Source organism: Mytilus edulis, chromosome 9 (genome assembly GCF_963676685.1).
Source record: "Mytilus edulis chromosome 9, xbMytEdul2.2, whole genome shotgun sequence".
Classification (NCBI taxonomy): Eukaryota; Metazoa; Mollusca; class Bivalvia; order Mytilida; family Mytilidae; genus Mytilus; species Mytilus edulis.
The window spans coordinates 29674705-29694756 of NC_092352.1; the positions used below are offsets into that span (position 1 = coordinate 29674705).

Consider the following 20052-nt stretch of genomic DNA (forward strand, 5'->3'; position numbering starts at 1 on the left):
TTCATTCAAGCACGAACATAACTGAACATCATCTTGATTTAATCTAATGATTGCTTTATAATTTTTGAAAGAGCAGAACATAAACCATCACTTGTAATAAGATTCCCCTAATTATTTTTAATTTACCCAAGTCAATCACACAGACCATTAAACTGCATCTGTTAGAGCGGAAAATGTATCACTTTATAGCATACATGACAATTTATATTTTCCTTCTTTGATATAATTATGTATGTGCTTCAATCACTTGTTTTGTATGTATGGAAATGAATAATGAAGGAATGTTTTTCTGATTTTCATAAAAACATATCTTTATTATAATTGTCTTAAATAAGTATTTTATAAATTTGAATGTAACTGTTTTTTTCCTTACTATTAACAGAGCAGATGCAGCAAAACCTACAAAGAAAAGTGACGATGAACTACCAGCAGAATACTTGGCTAGTCCATTATCTAAACAACAACAGGTATATGTTTTACTTTTAAAAAGTAGCACTACAAATGGTATGAAAACCCACATACTTATAATTTATGATCAATATATCAACCAGTAATCATTATTTTTAGCTTTATTTACTTGATTAGCTGTATGAAGGTTAAATAACATCTTAAAACCTTTGGGTATCCTTACTCCAGTTTGGATAAAATATTATTTTGGTAATCTATTTAAAAGAAATAATATATCTGAAAAAAACATAAGTAATAAAAAAAAAAAAAAAGATTTGTAAAGAGTTCTACAGAACCCTGAATCTTGGCTTGTCCTCCAAATTTCATTCTGGTCCAACTATAATGTAGACTTTAGCATAGCCTTTACAATAATATCACCTTGATCCGGACTAGTATATGTATATATATATATATATATATATAAATGAATCAATTGTTTACAGGTGGCACCTCAGAAGACAGAACAGGAGATACAAGAGGAAGAAGAATTACAATTAGCTCTAGCTTTATCTCAGAGTGAGGCTGAGACTAAACAGAAGGAGGTAATTATGCATATTTTGTATGTTGTTGAAAGCTTTTTGATTTTGTTGTTTTTATGCCCCACCTACGACAGTAGAGGGGCATTATGTTTTCTGGTCTGTGCGTCCGTTCGTCCGTCTGTTCGTCCGTCTGTCTGTTCGTTCGTCCGTCTGTCCCGCTTCAGGTTAAAGTTTTTGGTCAAGGTAGTTTTTGATGAAGTTGAAGTCCAATCGACTTCAAACTTAGTATACATGATTCCTATGATATGATCTTTTTAATTTTAATGCCAAATTAGAGGGTTTACCCCAATTTCACGGTCCACTGAACATAGAAAATGATAGTGCGAGTGGGGCATTCATGTACTGGGGACACATTCTTGTTAAATATTGCCTTGACAAAAAAATAGGGATTACATTCCCCCAGCAGCTGTGGTTTAAACTATTGTATAATCCTTGTATATCATGTATATAGATGCCTTTTGTTAGGAAGTTACTGTGTGTCTTATGACCATTGTCCTTTATGTTCATCTGACCTTATCCTATTTTACATCATTGATTCGTGTTTACTTTATGTAATACATGTAGTATAATTTTTTCACAAAACGAAAAAAATATAAACTTGGAGTTTTGGAGATACATGATTCTTACTGCTCAGACAGTTTTCCAGTTTTCTGATTTTGTATGCCTGTATTAAAGTATATACATTTCTACTATATTTAAACACCATTTTATTTTCAGCGCGACAGGTTAAGAAGTAATTATGGAGTGTATGGTGGGGCTACAACAACAGCAAGCAAAACATCTTCTTACACTCAACCAGCTGTAAGTATATTGTAAAGGTCAGGAATTTTAAGGATGGAAAATCCACATGGATACTTTAAAATGTAAATAGGAGATAGAGGCTTATTGCAGTGGTGATCAGCATGAAAGCATTCTGTTAAGAAATGTTTTACATTATTTGAAAATTATTCTGGTAGTCACAATTCAATGTATACTGATTGGTGATCAACAAAAAATCTATGTAAACTCCTGGCGAATACGACAATTTTTTTTCTTCCAATTATTGTACATAAAAATTCTAATCTAATCTAACTTATCTTTTAACCCCCTCTAAGAGGATCCATATTTTCATATGTAGAACAGGTGCTCTTTATATGTATAGTGCTCTTCTCCTTCCACCATTGTGCATCTAACTCAGACATGCTCAGCTCAATTATTATGATGAATTCATACAAGTCATCCAGATATAAACACATAAATAGGTTTCAAAACAAATGATCTTCTAAGGAAAACAAGTGAAAAGATTGAATTCAAGCAAATGAAAATACTTCTGGGGCTGACTTGGATGCTATTGAATGCAATACTGCAGACTGTATCATTACTTTTGCCATAAAATAAAAAATGAAAGCTTTGTTCACAACATTTTAAAAATCCTATCCATGAATATTTCAAAAAATTTACAAATGACTTATTTACTCAGATATTCAAACTACAAAATGTTGTGTATGTGCATAACCATACTTGTCAAGAAAATTACATATCGTATCTGGTTAAAAAATTATCAATGCTTAATAAAACTACATTGTTTAATTTTAAACTGCAAAATGATTGAATCTTTAGTGTTTACAAGCACTTCAGTTAAATCTTTTTATAGAGCTATAATTTAAAAAGCTAGTATTCCTTGTGAAACTGTCTCAGTAAATGCATTTTGTAACAGACTTTTTATTTCCAAGTAGGATTTAGTATTTTATTGTCAAGCATTAAGAGGTTAAGATAAGATAAGATATTTTTATTCCAATTAAAAGGCCCATGAAGAGCAAAGTAATTTATTACAATGATTTTGGTAATAGACACAATAATGTTGATATACATCATACATGTATATAGATATGAAAATAATCGTCATAATATAAATTTGCAATACTTTTCGATTAAATGATCATAAAGCAACCGGATTTAAAATAAAGATAGGTTAAAATTATTTTTTCCTAGGATATTATATATTATATACATGAAATTATGAAGACAGAAATATTGCTATCTAACTTATGGTCCTTTTCACAATGATTAACTTTTTCATCTACAACAAGTGTTTCCACTGGCTGTTGTCATTTTTGTATTTTTATACATGGGTATTTCAGTGTGCACCACATTAATGTTATTTCCATAATCAGAAAAAATCTTAGTCATTCCTTATAAATTGATTCTAAATTCCATTTGTAAGGAGTAAATGATTAATCACGAAAAAATATAGATGACAAAATAATGTCTGTGAGCTAATAGACAAAAAAGACCAATAAGAGTAGTTACATCCAAAATCAAATTTTCTGCTCTGTATCGCTATTCAAATAACTTAGAATTAACTTATAAATGTGCAGCCTTGCCAAGTTTATTGAATTTATTTAAAAAAAAAAAATTGAATCATGATGACCAACAAATTTGACAAATTCTACTAGAAAAGGAAATAATTACTTGATTTGCCAGTCCTGTGATAAATATTTGGAAAACATGATCTATGAATGTGTTTAAAGTGCCAAATGAATTTGAAAACATATGCTAACATTTTAAAAGTTGTACTTAATTGTACGTATGGGAGGATTCTGTGATGAGGCAGACTGTAAATAAAACTGATAGTGTAGATCACAATGAAGAATTAATTTCATAAACACAAGTGTTCAGCTGAGAGTTTAAGTTTGAACATATTTATTTATAGTGGATTGGGAAACAAGTTATTGTAACTTATATTAACCCCTTTCCACTTTGCGGGTGTAAGTGCTGCCTTGCGAGAGCTGAGAGTTTCAATTCATGGTTCTTCTCCATAGAATAAGTGATAGACAGAAACACTTGAAAGAATAAGAAATATTTAAACCATTTATATTTCCAGCAGAGTGTTTTGTATTTTATATTCCCCACCTTCTATACTAGAGGGGCATGGTGTTTTCTTTCTGGTCTGTCTGTCTTACCATCTGTGCTGTATCAGGTTATATTTTTCGTTTAGGGTAATATGGGGTTACTTCAACTTGAAAAATTAGTACACATGTGCTTTATAAAATGAACTTTTTAATATTCACATCATATTCAAGTCAAATAAAGTTTTTGACCCAGATTTTAAGGTTCACTAAATATGGCAATTTGATAGTGCAATGGAGCTATGGTAGATATTATAATAACCATAACCAAAACACAATTTTGTCATGAATCCATCTGTGTCCTTTGTTTAATATGCACATAGACTAAGGTGAGCGACACAGGCTCTAGTTATTCATCTCCCGCTCCCTGTATTTGAATACTTTCAGTTTATAGCAGTCTTTTAAATAGTTGTTATTTTGAAAAAGAGTAGCGAAATGTTTGCTGCTTCATCATATAGAAATAATTTGTAAAATGTTATATGATCTTATATTTCAGAATATTTTATGTAATATATAAGTTACCTTTTGTTTTACGTTTTTTATATAACAGATTAATTCATTGTTTCAAAATACATCTCCCTAAATTATTTTGTATTATCAAGGATTTGTAGTATTAAACTATACAAATCCTTGGTATGATAAAAAATAAAATCATAATTTTTAATGGTTATCTCCCTTAGACTGTCCTGATTTGTTCTGGTTTTTAATGTGTCCCTGGTACTTCCTGTTTATGTTTGACAACAAAAAGATTTTCCTGACATATATGTAAGTGAATGAACTATGTTTAACCATTTGTTAAGGTACTTTCCTTTACTTAAGGAAGTCCTTATTGTTTATTTAATCAAAGGCTAATGGATATTTACCATATTACATAAATTGTAATGAAAATACAAAATGTATCTGCATTAGTCATGCAGTCACATGAAGAAAGACTCATAAAATATTTATAACCTTCACTGATGAATTATAAAGAACTAGTTACATGAATTCTGGAAATCACTTTGTGCTTATTTAACAAGAAATCCAGTAAAATCTTCAACAAGAGACACAGGCACTTCGTTTCTATCCATAGGCAGGTCGACTATCCATATAAGCTTCTCTTTATATGGATAGTCGACCTTCCTATGGATAGAAACAAGTGCCTGTGACTATAGTCGCCGTCAGCTGAAATTCGTAGTATTGGTAAAAATAATCTAAACTATCAATCGCGTTCACTCGAGATATAGTTTTTCACATTCCATTCATAAATCGCAAAAAGAAAAACCACTACTGACCTACCTTTTGAGTGATCGCACTGTAATAATCCTGACCTTCACTTTTTCATAGACGATTTTGAATGGTGGAATCAGCCATTGTTTTTACCGGAAGTGTTTCCGTGGAGTTCAATTTCATAAAATTTGCATAAAGCGCGGGAAACCTTATCACATCAATGAAAGGAACATTTCAGGAAACTGCGTACAGTGACGAATGTCATATGTAAACAAATGATCCTCATAGAAACGAATATGGCGGAATTACAATGGAAAATATTCTGGAAAATGTGAAGGTCAGGATTATTACAGTGTGATCACTTAAAAGGTAGGTCAGTAGTGGTTTTTCTTTTTGCGATTTATGAATGGAATGTGAAAAACTATATCTCGAGTGAACGCGATTGATAGTTTAGATTATTTTTACCGATAACCGCTACGAATTTCAGCTGACGGCGACTATAGAGAGTAGTTTAATCCTGGAATGATACTCCCATTAACCATTAATGTTTTTCAGGCAATATATTATTTAAGAAATAATTCATGGGGGCTTGAATATATCGTGATTTTACCACAGGTTGGCCCTTTATGACAAATATTTTACCCTGCCAATAGCGAGAGGGGTTAAATATCCGCATCTAGGGACAACCCGTGGTAAAATCACGATATATTCAAGCCCCCATGAATACTTTCGATTCTAATAGGACAAATACGGCAATTGTTTTGGATCGAAGTGCTCTAGGGGAAGGCATTATTAGCCGTTCCCATCAAGAAACGTACTTGAAATGTATACAAAAATGGCTTATATAACACATGTTAGCATCATGTGTTTACGTTTCCTTGTTGTGATGATTTTCGGTTTCACAAGCGTGTATTTTCCCATAAAATGCTCATAATTCTTACGTTATCGTTCTATGACTTCGGGAAGCTCATTCATAAACAAACATATGACGTGGGAGTACGATCGGAACAGCCCAAACAATATATTCATATTTTACCACGGGTGTGTACTCAAAGTGTTTGAAGGACGTCATGTTAGAATTAGTCTGTTCTTTAGTATGATTTTTCATATTTTAAATGACTGAATAATTAGTACTCTTTAACTTATTTTTGTTTGAATGTCCTTCTTTTTAAAGGCTTGTTTGATTTAGATGATCTTTAATGTTTTATAAGTTCACTTCTCAGTTTTGAGCCTACTTGAGTCAAATATTATGCCTTGTCCTGAGTATGATATTGGTATTATATAGCTTTTGTACATGGTATCATTACACCCCTTTCAAAAATTCTGGATCTGCAATGTAGATGAGAATGAATGTAATTTTGAATGAATGAATGTAGATTTCCTGTACATCTAATTTTACTTTTTATTTATAGAATAATCTGAAAATGTAATATTTTTTGTAGACTGTTTCTGCACCAATGGTAGATACTGAAGAAATGGATCCAGAGTTGGCTCGTTATTTGAATAGAAATTACTGGCAACAGAAATCTGAGATAAAAACCACCAATGTTCCAACTACTACTCCATCAGCTCCTGTAGTAACTACAGAACAGAAAGCAACAGAAGGAGGAAAAGTTGTAATTGAGGTTTGTGAATATGATTTATCTTTGTATCTGAATATATGGAATGTGAAGACATGCTCCCCCATTGGTTTTATGAAAGGTGCAGAGGTGATATATTGTGTCCTGTTTTAAAAACTGTTAACTGAATAATAAGAATTTCTTGAACAGTTTTATATATATTGCTGCTACAGTAGAGAAAGAGTCCTAAGGCCACACCAATTTGATTCCTTGTTCGACGGACCCGCCCGCACCTATATTTTTCAAAACAGAATTTTTTTATTTTTTTTATATTCCCGCTTCCCGCATCCGGAAATGTAATCATGTCCATTTCCTGCACCGTTTTTTTTTGTAAATACTATAAAAAGATATCAACATTTGTTTTTAAAATCACAGTCTAACCTGTATATATATATATATAACGATTTTAAACATAAAAGCACCCCACCACACTGTGTAAATATCTGTGAGAATATTTTTTTCAGCATGAAACCTATTTATCAAAGAAGGAGTACTCCAATAGATAAATAGATTTATAACAGAGGGAATCCTGTAAAGAACAAAAAATTGGTTTCTTTCCCACTTACTTATATTCCCTATCAAAAAATGTTCGTTGTTAGAATAAAGTACAGATAACTTCTAAAGGATTTGCCTACAACTGCAATTATATTGTATACTGGCGAAACAAAACTATTCATAGCCGCTGCATGTTTATGCATCTGTCCTGATTGATTCAGGGGCCTGTCGTTCGGCAGTTATTGTTTGTTGATGTTGTTCATTGGTATTTTCCCGTTTGGATATATAAATTAGATCGTTTGTTTTCCTGTTCGAATTGTGTACGCTAATAATTTTGGGGTCCTTTATAGCTTGCTGTTTGGTCTGCATCAAAGCCATGTGTAAAAGGCCGTACTTTGACCTGTGTTTGTTATTATCAGGTTGAGAACAACCCTCCCTCAGACAAGGGGTCATTTTACTGATGTAAACAAGAAAATAGAAATACCAAGGATTTGTACTATAGTTCTTCTATACAAAACCTTTGAAAACTTAGAATTTTGTACTCAAAAAGAGGAGAGTTACATCATATTTTAAACAACTTTTTTCTAAAAGAGGGGTCCACTTATTTTGAATAATATTAAACTGTTAAAGTAAATGTGTTAATTTAACAGAAATATTACAAAATTCTTGGACATGTTTTGACCATTTAATAATAGATATATATAGTTCTTTGAGAAAATATGAGCCCTTTTGTACAAACAAATATATTTTAACTATATTGATCCCTCATAAAGCATGTAAAAGGGATATTTATAACTTAAAGGGGTTGTCCCCAAACTGATTATGTCTTGGATGGAGAAAATTATTGTCTCATTGTCAGTCACACATACATGTACATCAATTGTACATAGACCAGATTTAATTATTTCTTGGTGAACAGGGAAAAAATACTTCAGATATCAGATATTCAGTAAAGAAATGTCAAAGTACAAGTGATAAACATTGATAAATCAAGTTTTGATATTGTCAAAACCTACTATTTTATGTTTACAAAAAAAAATTATAATCGCTCGCCTTTACTTTTCAAGCTTCGCCTCAGAAATTTGCAAATTAAATATTTTTTTATTAAAATTTTCAAATCGCTCGCTCGCCCCAAATTTTGGAGTCCGAAAATCTGTAGAACAAGAAATTAAATTGGTGTGGCCTAATGATTAAGATACTTTATAATAATTACCTCCATTTTCAAGAAATTAGGGAAGATTTTTGGGAATTTGCCAAGAAAAATCCGATAAACAGACATTTTGAAACCATTCTTTAGAGAAAGTGGTTCATCCTAGGTGAAAAGAGAGAGTCAGCATGTGAAAAAAATGTATTTGTTTCATGTGCAACTTATTAGAATATGACAATGTTTTGTTTAATTTCAGGCTTATCAAAATGGAGAGAATGAGGATGATGAAGAACAATTCCTTAAAGCATTACAGAGCAGTTTGGAGATCTTTGTAAATCGTATGAGAAGTAATTCCCAGCGAGGACGTAGTATTGCTACTGACTCTTCTGTTCAGTCACTGTTCAATGTTATCTCTAACATGCATCCTCAGCTGATGAAGTATGTTGGTAAACAGGAGGATCTGAGAGGTACAGTGGCAGTTGTTATTTATGCATTAATACAATGTAGACTGGATAGGTAAAACATGAGCATAATATTCAGTGCTGATGTCATTGTTTTCCTACTCTTGGAAAAATATTAGAAAACTTTGCCTTGTTCAATCTGATTTTATAATGAAAAATAGGTTGAATATTCATTTTGTAAAGCTAGGTTGTTACAAACATTGTTATTGAACAGTGTGTTGTTTGGTAAAAATTGCATGAAATGCAATCAAAACCCATTTGGGACTGAGAGGTAGGGCCACAGTATTTATTCATACATAAGCACAATTAAGTATAAACTGGACAGTTAGAGGATGAGTATAATATTCTGTGTTTATGTCATTGTTATCCTATTCTTAGAAAGTACTAAGAAAAATTTGCTTTGTTCAATCTGATTACATGATGAAAACTGGTTCCTCTGAAAACTATGCTGAACATTCTTTTTGTAAAGCTAGGTTATAACCAAAATTGCTTATTGAACAGTGTGTTGTGATCACTTCTTTTATGAATTTATTTTGACGCATATAAAAAATAAGAGAATGAATTTAGCACTACATTTACAGTTTTTCCCAAGGTCCTTAAGCATGTTTGAACAACTGTCCTATTTGGAGCGTGGTCCTGTATTTCTGGCCCATGTTGCTATAATTTTCATTAAAAAAAAATTGTAAATTGGATAAAATTTTAACTACTTGGCTTGTTAAATCTTATCTTAAATTCTACGTGAAATTTAACCAGGACATTGATTGTTTACAAAACACAAATCAATTACTGAATCCTGATTTGTGTTGTTGATTGAATTTAAAACTTGTACCTGGATTATTTTCTGTTTTAATTAATATAAGCACAAAATAGAAGTTGACCCATTTGTGACCATATCAACAAGCATTTCATTTAGTTATATAATTTTATGCCTTTAGGTAATTATGAAGCTCTACAAGACAAACTTGCCCAGTTACGGGATGCTAGAGAAGCTTTAGATGCTTTAAGAGAAGATCACAGAGAAAAGAGACGTAGAGAACTGGAGGAAATGGAAAGACAGAGACAGATTCAAATGGCACATAAACTAGAAATTATGAGGCAAAAGAAGCATGTAAGCATCGTTGTTACTGTAAATTCAGAAATTATTATGATCTTTTTATTATTGCAAAAAGTGTGACAGGGTTATCATCAAAATAATTAAAACTCGCAAATTGAATTTTTTTATATGAATCAAACAGGATTTTTCTGAATATCACAAAAGTTAAAATCACATTTTAGACTAAAATGACAAAATCGCAATAATAAATGCATGCAATAATTTCTGAACTTCATATTCAAACTAGAATGTTAAAGTCCTACTTTTATTTATTAAAATTACAAGATTGATTTGTCTTAACATTTTTGTAATGCAACTTTTAAGTACATATGAACTATATTAAGTTATGGTTGTTTCCGGTAAAAACTTTTTTTCGGTTACATAATAAATATGCCAATCACAACATTGCAAAATTCTGTCAAGGTGTACTCTGAAAGTAAGTTTACTTTTTTATGATAGTCGCATAGTAAAGGGCAAAGGTAACTGAAGTTAATTTCATGAGAATGGAATAGTATTATATCATGTAGATAACAATTTTGTAGGAATATTTGGAGATGCAAAGACAGTTGGCCTTACAGAGATTACAGGAACAAGAAAGAGAAATGCAAATGAGATTAGAACAGCAAAAACACATGACACAAATCAGGCAGATGCAGAATTATGGATATCCACAGGCACAGGTACTTCACATGATTTATATGCTTAACTATAATATAGTCTGCACACTTTGGGATTCAGAATTTGGGCTTGCAAAAGTGACCTGTGATTCAACAGATTCCCTCACCATATGTATGAATTCACGGTATTAAACAGAATCTTCTTGAAAGGGATGCAACAAAGATAATAGATCAAAATGAATATGATAATAACTTCTGACCAGGTAAAGACAAAAAATTCAAGCGGTCTTTTTGCCAAGCATTTGACAGTGTTACTTGTGATATAACAAAGGCAGCTCTATATATAGTGTTTAAATTTTATTCTCCCTATTGACATATAATTTACCTCCTACTTAGAATTAAAGATAATAGCTTTTCAAGGTATTAGGTAACTCCCCAGATATTTCCCAAAGTATTGCATAAATGTTATTTCCACAATGTTTATTTTTCTTTGACAAAAGATAAACCGTAAATAAACATATGGTAAAGAATTGAGCTGTTCTTAATATGTTTTATTAATTTGTACCACATACTTCCTGTACATGTCCTAAAAATAACACATTAAAAAGACATTATTTTGTCTCCAAAATTAATTAAATTCAAGAACTATTTACCTATATATCTCAAAAACAGGAACAAAGACTCATTGCTCATGCCATTATTCCGTTTTTTTTGGTGATGCAAAATTACTCATGAGATCTGATACATAGGTGCAGATATTTGTGTAAAAGATAGAAAACTACTGATGCAGTTGTAACACTGTTAATTGTCAGCTGAAAATGAATCTTGTTATATCTACTGCTAAGGACGCATAAACAAACACAGCACTTTTAAATGTATTGCAAAGATTTTGTTGAATATGTAACATTAAATTTGTTCTTTATTTTAACTGCAGCCAGGATATGGTCAGATGCCAATGAGTGGTGTTCCTCCACAGCAAACATTTAGTCCTGTTGGGTCATCAGATGGATCACCTGTTCATCAGATGCAAAACATGTATGGCCAACAGCCAATGGGACACGGGCAACAACCAATGGGACATAGTACACCACAAATGTACAACCAACCAAACACTCAGCCTGGATATAGTCAAGCTGGAGGACAGTACCAGCCACAAGTAACTAGTCAGAACGGTCCACAGTACCAACAGGGACCATATCAACAACAACCAATGTCTACACAACCCTCAAATCTACCGGGTGCTTATGACGGACAAGCAGGATACCAGACTGGTGGCCAATATGGTCAGATGCCAGCTGCAACAATGTCACAGGGCATGCCACAACAAGGTGGAATGCCACCTTCAACAGCATCACAGGGAATGCCACAGACTTCTATGGCACAGCCACAAGGAATGCAGCCAGGGATGCCACAAGGTGGAATGCCCACTTCACCTATTCCACCAGGCATGCCACAGCAAGGAATGCCCATGAATCAAGGATATCAAGTACCAACTAGTTCTAATGTAGATTATAATCAGGCATATAACATGCAAGGTAAACCTTTAGAATACTACTTTTAATTATATATGTGCATCTGTTTGTTTAGGCCAACCCCATCGTCTGTTCAGCTGGGTTTACATATTTTATATGGTTGTTATTCATACAAAAAATGATTACACACGAGGCTTTCCATTATTTTTAAATAATGTAAAATTAGCCTTCTGGAATTTTAAAATAATGTAAAATTAGCCTTCTGGAATTTTAAAATTTTCTTTGTTTTCAGTGTCTAATTCAATTGATTGGTGAAATATTTAGTTTCTTTAACATCCAAGTACTTGTGAAATGGTTTATTTCATCTTAGTTGAAATGGATTGATTAAATGGTTTATTACATTCAGGTGAATTGTAAAATAAGTAGTTTGTCCATTTGTGATCATGATATGGAAAGGATGTTTGGCAAATCAATGATTTCCAAAGTTATTTCCCTTTGAGCATAGAAATTTTGATATCCCACTACTCTTTATAATTAATTGTAAGCTGTTGGAACTGGACTACTGAAAACATTATTAGAGCTGATTTTGCAGATGCTTATATTATATCAGTTTGATATCATATTTTTTCTTAAATCTGATTACTAACTTGTAGAAAATATATCTTTGTGGTTTTTAATGGAATTGGAAATGAAACATTTATAAACATCTTCAATACCCACAAAATACATGAACATTATTTCTGCACTTATCATCATAAATCCACAGTTACTGCATTAAACAAAACAAAAATAAGAATAAAACCAGCCAAGAAAAAGATATTTTGAGATAATAGATATAGTTTATATGAATGTTTTAATTGTTACATAAGTTTCATATTTTTCTCCTTCAGGAATGGCAAATGCATTACCACAGCAACAGTATTCAAATCAGCCACAACAGTACATGGGCAATCAGACAGGACAGTACCAACAACCCCCACCCCAGGGGCAGCAACAGGATTTACCCCAGGGACCACCACCTGGGAGCAATGAGGCTCAATTAATTTCATTTGATTAATATTAGGAAACTTATATAGACAGATTATATCATTAAAATTTGTATTGTTATGATATTTTAATATTAAATATTTAATTCTTGAATTCTTTGTACAAAAAAATACTTATTCTTAAAAGTTAATCCTTATAATTTCTTTTAAGCAATGTTCAATTAGTTTTACCCTTTGCCTAACAAGTCACTTTCAGTTTGTTTTGATAGTTAAAACATGTACATATTACAAATACATCATACAGTGTGATAACATGGATGGTCCTTTGTAATATAAATGGTAAATAATCAACTGTAAGACATTGATAGACCTTAGAACACAAATATTGACTTTTATATGAGCCTTGTGATATGTTTCTGTTGATCTGATCTAAAGGACAAGAGGGAATTCTGTGAAAAAAATGTTGAGAATTTCTCATAATATGACATGTGATAGCAAGTTGGACTGAATAGTTGTAAGCTTTATGTAGATATCTTGAAAAGTCATGGAGCTTGTACATTTTTAAAGGAAAAAAATCATTCAGATCTGCATTTATACAAACAAATTTGTGTATTTTAAAAAATGTAAGATAATTATAGTCAGATTCATATCATTGAATTACTGGTAGTTAAAAAATCATTGTTTTCAATATTTGGGAGAATACAAAATTAAATCATTGTGCTTTTGAATAAAAATGCTTAAATGTGCTTGTAAAAGGTCAAATATATATGTCTTCTGTGATAGAGTATACATGTTTAAATCATTGTGAAATCAATATTTATGTAACATTGATTCTGTATTGTTATTAAAGATTCAAATTAAAATGTGAGTATTTGTTTTGCCCAAAGAGAAGAAATTTATGTCCTAAAACAATGAGACTCCATTATATTTTATACATATTTTTTTTTATTCAAAGTTTCTGTCTGTCGTATTTCATATTTGAAAACTTGTAGCTGAAGTTTTTTAGTGTCGATAGAACCTAATTATGAGATTTTTTTTTAACTAAAATATAAAAATAAGGAGGTGAGATAGATATGATTGCAAATGAGACAACTATCTCATTTTAATAAAATTGGTTATGTAACAGATCTAATTAGGAAATAATATTGAAACAAAGTAAAATTAAAAAGTCACTGTATCTACTGTGAATTCATCAATATTCGTTGGATAGCAATTTTTCGTGGATTTCATGGGTACAGGGGAACTTTGAATTTAAATATTCAACGAACTGCCAATTTTCTGAAGGAATGTATGCAGACTTTGCCAAAAACACGAAATTAAATATCCACTAATATCCAAGTTCTACTCTAACCATGAAAATTGGTACCCATGAAAGTATGAAACAAATTTAACAAAAATGAAAATGAGGTCACGGTCTGATGAACCCTACCAGACAGACATGTACACCTTACAATCATAATATGTCATGAATATAGTTTGTTACATATTTGTTTTTTCGTTCATTGTTTTGTACATAAATTAGGCCGTTAGTTTTCTCATTTGAATTGCTATATATTGTCATTTCATGGCCTTTTATAGCTGACTAGAGGTATGGGCTTTGCTCATAGTTGAAGTTCATACAGTGACCTATAGTTGTTAATATCTGTGTCATTAGGTCTCTTGTGGAGAATTTTCCCTTTGGCAGTTATACCACATCTTTTTTATATTAACCAGTAAAACTTTAGTTAGACCGATGAACCATGCAAGTTAATTCATGGTCAGACAATAATTTACATACAGACATATACACCTTACAATCATTCCCTACACCTATTGCTTATAGTATTAGAAATGCACAAACAAACCTAAACATTGAGCAATGAACTGTAAAAATAAGGTTAATGTCAAATAAACATGCCAGACTGACATGTTCATCGTAAAATATTTTCAGACCAAATATAGTTGACCTATTGAATATAGTATTAGCAAAACAGACCAAAACACAAAAACTTGACCATAACCACTGAAGGTCAAGGTCAGATGACACCTGCAAGTTGGACATGTACACCTTACAATCATTCCATTTCCAAATATAGTATAGTATATGATATTTGGACTTGACCACAAAGTGACTTGTTCACTGATCCTTGAAATGAGGTAGATGACAAGTGAAAACTATCTTGACAGGCATGAGGATCTTGCAAGGTAAGGACATACCAAATATAGTTATCCTATTACTCAAAATAAGAGAGAAATTAAGAATAATAAAAATCTTTTTTTTTAAGTAGTCGACGAACCATGAAAACGAAGTCCAGTAAAATGGACATACGACAGATGGAAACTTCAAAACATATGGCATCTAAATCTAAAGTATGAAGAATCTTCTACCTTCTGAAATATTCAGCTTTTAAGCTCTGTGTTGATGTTGTCGGATCACTATCCTTATGTCGAGCATTCTGCGACAAGTCGCAAGCTCAACAAAAATCTGATGTGAGCGAGAAAGGTCAAATTCAGTACACTGTCATAGCATAAAAAATCGTCAATAACATTCAGTGTTTTATTTAAAAAATTGAGAAATAAAAACAGATTGTTAACAACTCAATAATAATACATTTTGTACATTTGAGCAATAATTGCACTTATGTGTTATAAAAGTTGGACAAAAAAGGCATCTGCCAGATATGGTAATATTGTCTGAGTCAGTAAAATATGAAAGAATTAAAAAAAAAAAAGAATTAAAAAAAAAAAAAAGAATTTGAGGAGTTTTTTTCAAACAAAACAACCATGATGAATTAACTGAACTTGATTCAGGTATGTAATAATAAAGTAAGAAAAGATTTAAAAAAAAAAAAATCAAAAAATCTTATTTTAAAAGTTCCATTTAAAAAAACAATCATATTATTTGCAGTTAAAATATACCTTGATATTTTGGGAATCAGTATTATCTTACAAAATCAGTTATGATATAAAATGTTGTTTTAATTTCCCAACAAAATTAAATAAAATGGTTCGCTGAGCGCAGCTGGATATGACCACAGAGGTCGAACCATGAACAGTTGGGGCAAAATTGGGCACAATATTTGTACTTGATACTTTGACTCACGAAAGGTATCTGTCACAGAATAACTAGTCGAAGAACTGGAATTGGTTATGTGATTTGAATTTATATTCATTTATTCATTTTTTTGCTTTTGTGCAATACACTATGCTGTAATAAATTGACCCCCCCCCCCCCCTCACCCGTATTTTTTTTAACCCCCCCCCCCTTTACATCTTAGCTGTTTTAGATTAGACGGAAAACCATTTGCAATTCATAAAATCTAGTTTAGAATGCCACACAACCATTATAATATACTTTATATATTACTATATGATGTATATCCTTAATGACCCTCAAACACGATGAGTAGATATCAAATAATGTCAACTAGCCCCACTTGCCAATCGGCCCACACTATATCCCCACTTTATAAAAAAAAATCGTCCCACTCTTGTTTACCGACTCGCCCCACTTTTGAAAAAGTGTAAAATCAAATTGAACAATCAGTCTGAAAACTCACTTATTCATGTTATTAACGAATAACACTGAATAAAGGTTTGACAACTCGCCCCACTTATAAAAAGATCTTGCTTCCTTTAAGTATGTCAAATTACTATTAATTGGCATCCAGTCTTCCTGGTGTAGTGGTATGTGTCGTGGCTTGATATGCTAAAGGTCTTGAGTTCGAATCCCAGCATATACACTGGATTTTTTCTACGTGAATTTTGATAGATAGTCTTTTCCGTATAATTAATTATATGTTTTATAGTGGATTTGACATTCCCGCCAAAATGTTACAGAACAAAGGAAAGCATGCATAACAAAGAAACTCAAACTGGGGTGATCTGGTAGGGGTGATCCGGCTCAGATCACCCCTGTTAGAACAAAGGAGCTGGGATGTAATTTTAAAAATTGTCTCAATTGTCCTTTAACCAGAAAAAAAACTTGTTTTCCCCCTTTTTTTGCCCCTAATTCCTAAATGGTTTGAGCCATAACCATCCCTTTGTAGTATGGGAACTTATGGTATAATACATACACTTTAACACAAGTTAATTGTCTGGAAGCTACAAAAATGATTATTTGTCCCCTTTTTTGGCCCATTAATTCCTAAACAGTTGGGGTCATAACCCCCAAAATCAATCCCAACCTTCCTTTAGTGGTTATAAACATTGTGTTAAAATTTTATTGATTTTTATTTACTAATAATTAAGTTATTATCCGTTTGTATAAAAACTGTTTTTATTTAGAATGTTTGATTTTCTTCTGAATTTTTTTAGCTAGTATCAATGACACCACAGTACTTTATTATTTGGGTCTTTGTTTAAAGTTTTGATTGATTCTCCATACAACATCAAGACACCATGGTTTCAATCTAATTGATTTTTGTGTCCATACGTTGGTTATACTTGTACTCCTCATTTTCTGTATCAACTGTTTTTCTGGAATATCACTGTTTTGTTATTTGCTGGCATATCAATCTGTAATACAATAAGGCAGTTTCGATAAATCATTAAAGAATAAAAGGAGAAGGTTTAATAAGAGTTTAATTGGCTCTAAAATGAATTGTCCTTTAAAAAAAATTATATTTCCTTAATTATTAGTTAAATCGTTGACTTTAATTAAACATTGCAGTGTAATTTAAAAAAAATGTCTGCCACTTATGGAAAATACAGCCATTAAATTTCAGTAAAAATGGAAAAATTTTCTAAAAATAGTTAGAAAAAGATTTAATGCCTATAGTTAATATGGAGTACAGGCCTTAACCAAAATAATATTAAACACACAAAGTATAATAGTGTTTATCAAAAATTTGACACAAAAAAATTTGGATGACTGTTGTCCATTGTGATTTAACTGAAAGATGGAGATGTTGAAAATTTCATTTCATTAAAATTCTCAAAATCTTTTCCCTCTGTTGCTTCTTGAAAACTGTGCGAGGGCTGTATAGCCAGTCAAGGTTGTTGAAAAATTTCGATCATCTTGAAGAAAATCTGCTCATCCTCACTTTTATTTGTTTTGCATAAAATCAAATTGTGTCAGTCCTTTGCAAAACCTTGGGATCACCACTTTTGGTGAACTCTAGTTTATCACATAGCCTGCAATTGGTCATGCACATGAGGTGCAATTTTATATTTTGTTTGGAAATTAGGACCTCAAAAGAGTGTACATCTAAACATTGAGAGGTCAGGAAAAATGCAGTTTTGGCAAACCAGTAAAATTCGTAATCAAGACCTTGTCTTCATCAATCTTTATTTTTTGTTGCAGGTAATAAAATTGTAAATGAAAATGGGGAATGTGTCATAAACCAACTAACCAAAGACAGAAAAAAGTTTATTTTCAAAGTACTTCATTTGTTTCGAATTTTCCTACAATTTATATGAAAAATATGCCAGATATGAAGAAAAAGACTCAAATGGCCAGGTTGTAATATGTATGATTTGTAAGTTGTATAACATGACTTAATCCCCTATCTAAAACATTAATATTCTTGAAAAGGAGCATGATCTCTTTTGTTTCATGTTGTGATTTTTTTTTAGATCTCATTTCATAGCAATTATCAAAGTCAAGTTTAAGAGCAATAACAATGCAATTTTCTATACAATTAATAATTCTAAGTGGTCTGAACTGGTTTTGGAACTTATCCAAGATATTGCTGATATAAACCTAAGATATATGATACATTTGTACAAAAAAGTTTGGCAAGAATTGTATACATGAGAGTTTTCAGGCTGGAAGCGGGGGGACAATTACATTAGAAGGTGAAACTGCCCTGTCTGACTGTTTAGGATAGCCAAGAGACTTTGCTTTTTTTCTTAAAGGTTAACACCCTAAAATATAGAGACAAACCTTTATCTAGTACATATAAAACTCTTATTGTGCATATTTAAAGGACTTCTTCCTTTCACAATATTAATTGGCCAAAATGGTTTTCCAAGTTGCAGTTTGTATTCATCTTTTCAAACAGACAAACACTCAAGGGTGACTGGGGAATAGAAATATGGTCATTTGGTCTTCTTCCAACCGTCAGTAAAACACTTGCCGAAGTGGGGCGTCCGTTTGGCTGTGTGGGAATCATTAAGTTTGTAGCAACGTCCAGTCAGAATGGGGACATTAAATCTGATGCCTCGTGTAAAGAGAGTGCCACGCTCTTTGCATGTTAAGAACCCTTGCAACAACTCGTTTGTAGGTGGCCTGTTGCAAGGCAAAATGTCTATCGCTATCCAGTATACCCGCATTTTCTAGTGGCAGTCCAAATTTCCAGACCATCATCCCAAAGGGCCTCTATTATTACACAACCTACCTATTTTATTTATTGTGAACTTGTTCTCATCCTGAACATGCATGAAATATTTGCCACTGGACATTAAGCAACCAATAATCAATCAATTAAACAGAAGAACGAAAATTTTCGTTCAGCAGAGTGCTAACAATTTAATTCATTTTTTTTTTTAAATTTATTTATTTTTTCATCAGCTTACAGTACCACCTGTCCAAAGTGTTACAGGGTTTCAAATATATAACAACAAAAGACTATTGTTTTATCAAGATTTACACAAACTAAAATATTAATTTTTTTGAAAATCTCTCTCTCTCTCTCTCTCTATTGTTTTATCAAGATTTACACAAACTAATTTTTTATCAAGATTTACACAAACTAAAATATTAATTTTTATTAATTTTTTTGAAAATCAATCTCTCTCTCTCTCTCTCTCTCTCTCTCTCTCTCTCTCTCTCTCTCTCTCTCTCTCTCTCTCTCTCTCTCTCTCTCTCTCTCTCTCTCTCTCTCTCTCTCTCTCTCTCTCTCTCTCTCTCTCTCTCTCTCTCTCTCTCTCTCTCTCTCTCTCTCTCTCTCTCTCTCTCTCTCTCTCTCTCTCTCTCTCTCCTCCTCTCTCTCTCTCTCTCTCCTCTCTCTCTCTCTCTCTCTCTCCTCTCTCTCTCTCTCTCTCTCTCTCTCTCTCTCTCCTCTCTCTCTCTCCTCTCTCTCTCTCTCTCTCTCTCACTCACTCACTCACTCACTCACTCACTCACTCACTCACTCACTCACAATTTAATTCATGGA

At 32.0% G+C, this 20052-nt stretch overlaps 1 protein-coding gene across 2 annotated transcripts in view; it reads left to right on the top strand.

The window, feature by feature from the left end:
• The window catches only part of LOC139488059 (hepatocyte growth factor-regulated tyrosine kinase substrate-like), a 23607-nt gene extending 9771 nt beyond the window's left edge, over positions 1 to 13836 (top strand). The window contains exons 8-16 of one of the 2 annotated variants that reach the window (XM_071273391.1): positions 383 to 467; positions 891 to 989; positions 1704 to 1787; positions 6526 to 6708; positions 8601 to 8811; positions 9741 to 9913; positions 10441 to 10578; positions 11450 to 12050; positions 12878 to 13836. In XM_071273391.1, coding sequence (XP_071129492.1) covers positions 383 to 467; positions 891 to 989; positions 1704 to 1787; positions 6526 to 6708; positions 8601 to 8811; positions 9741 to 9913; positions 10441 to 10578; positions 11450 to 12050; positions 12878 to 13044 — 1741 coding nt within the window. In that variant the 3' untranslated portion in view covers positions 13045 to 13836. The remainder of the gene's footprint in view (positions 1 to 382; positions 468 to 890; positions 990 to 1703; positions 1788 to 6525; positions 6709 to 8600; positions 8812 to 9740; positions 9914 to 10440; positions 10579 to 11449; positions 12051 to 12877) is intronic. The other variant, XM_071273392.1, reaches the window with a different exon arrangement.
• The last annotated feature ends 6216 nt before the right edge of the window (positions 13837 to 20052 follow it).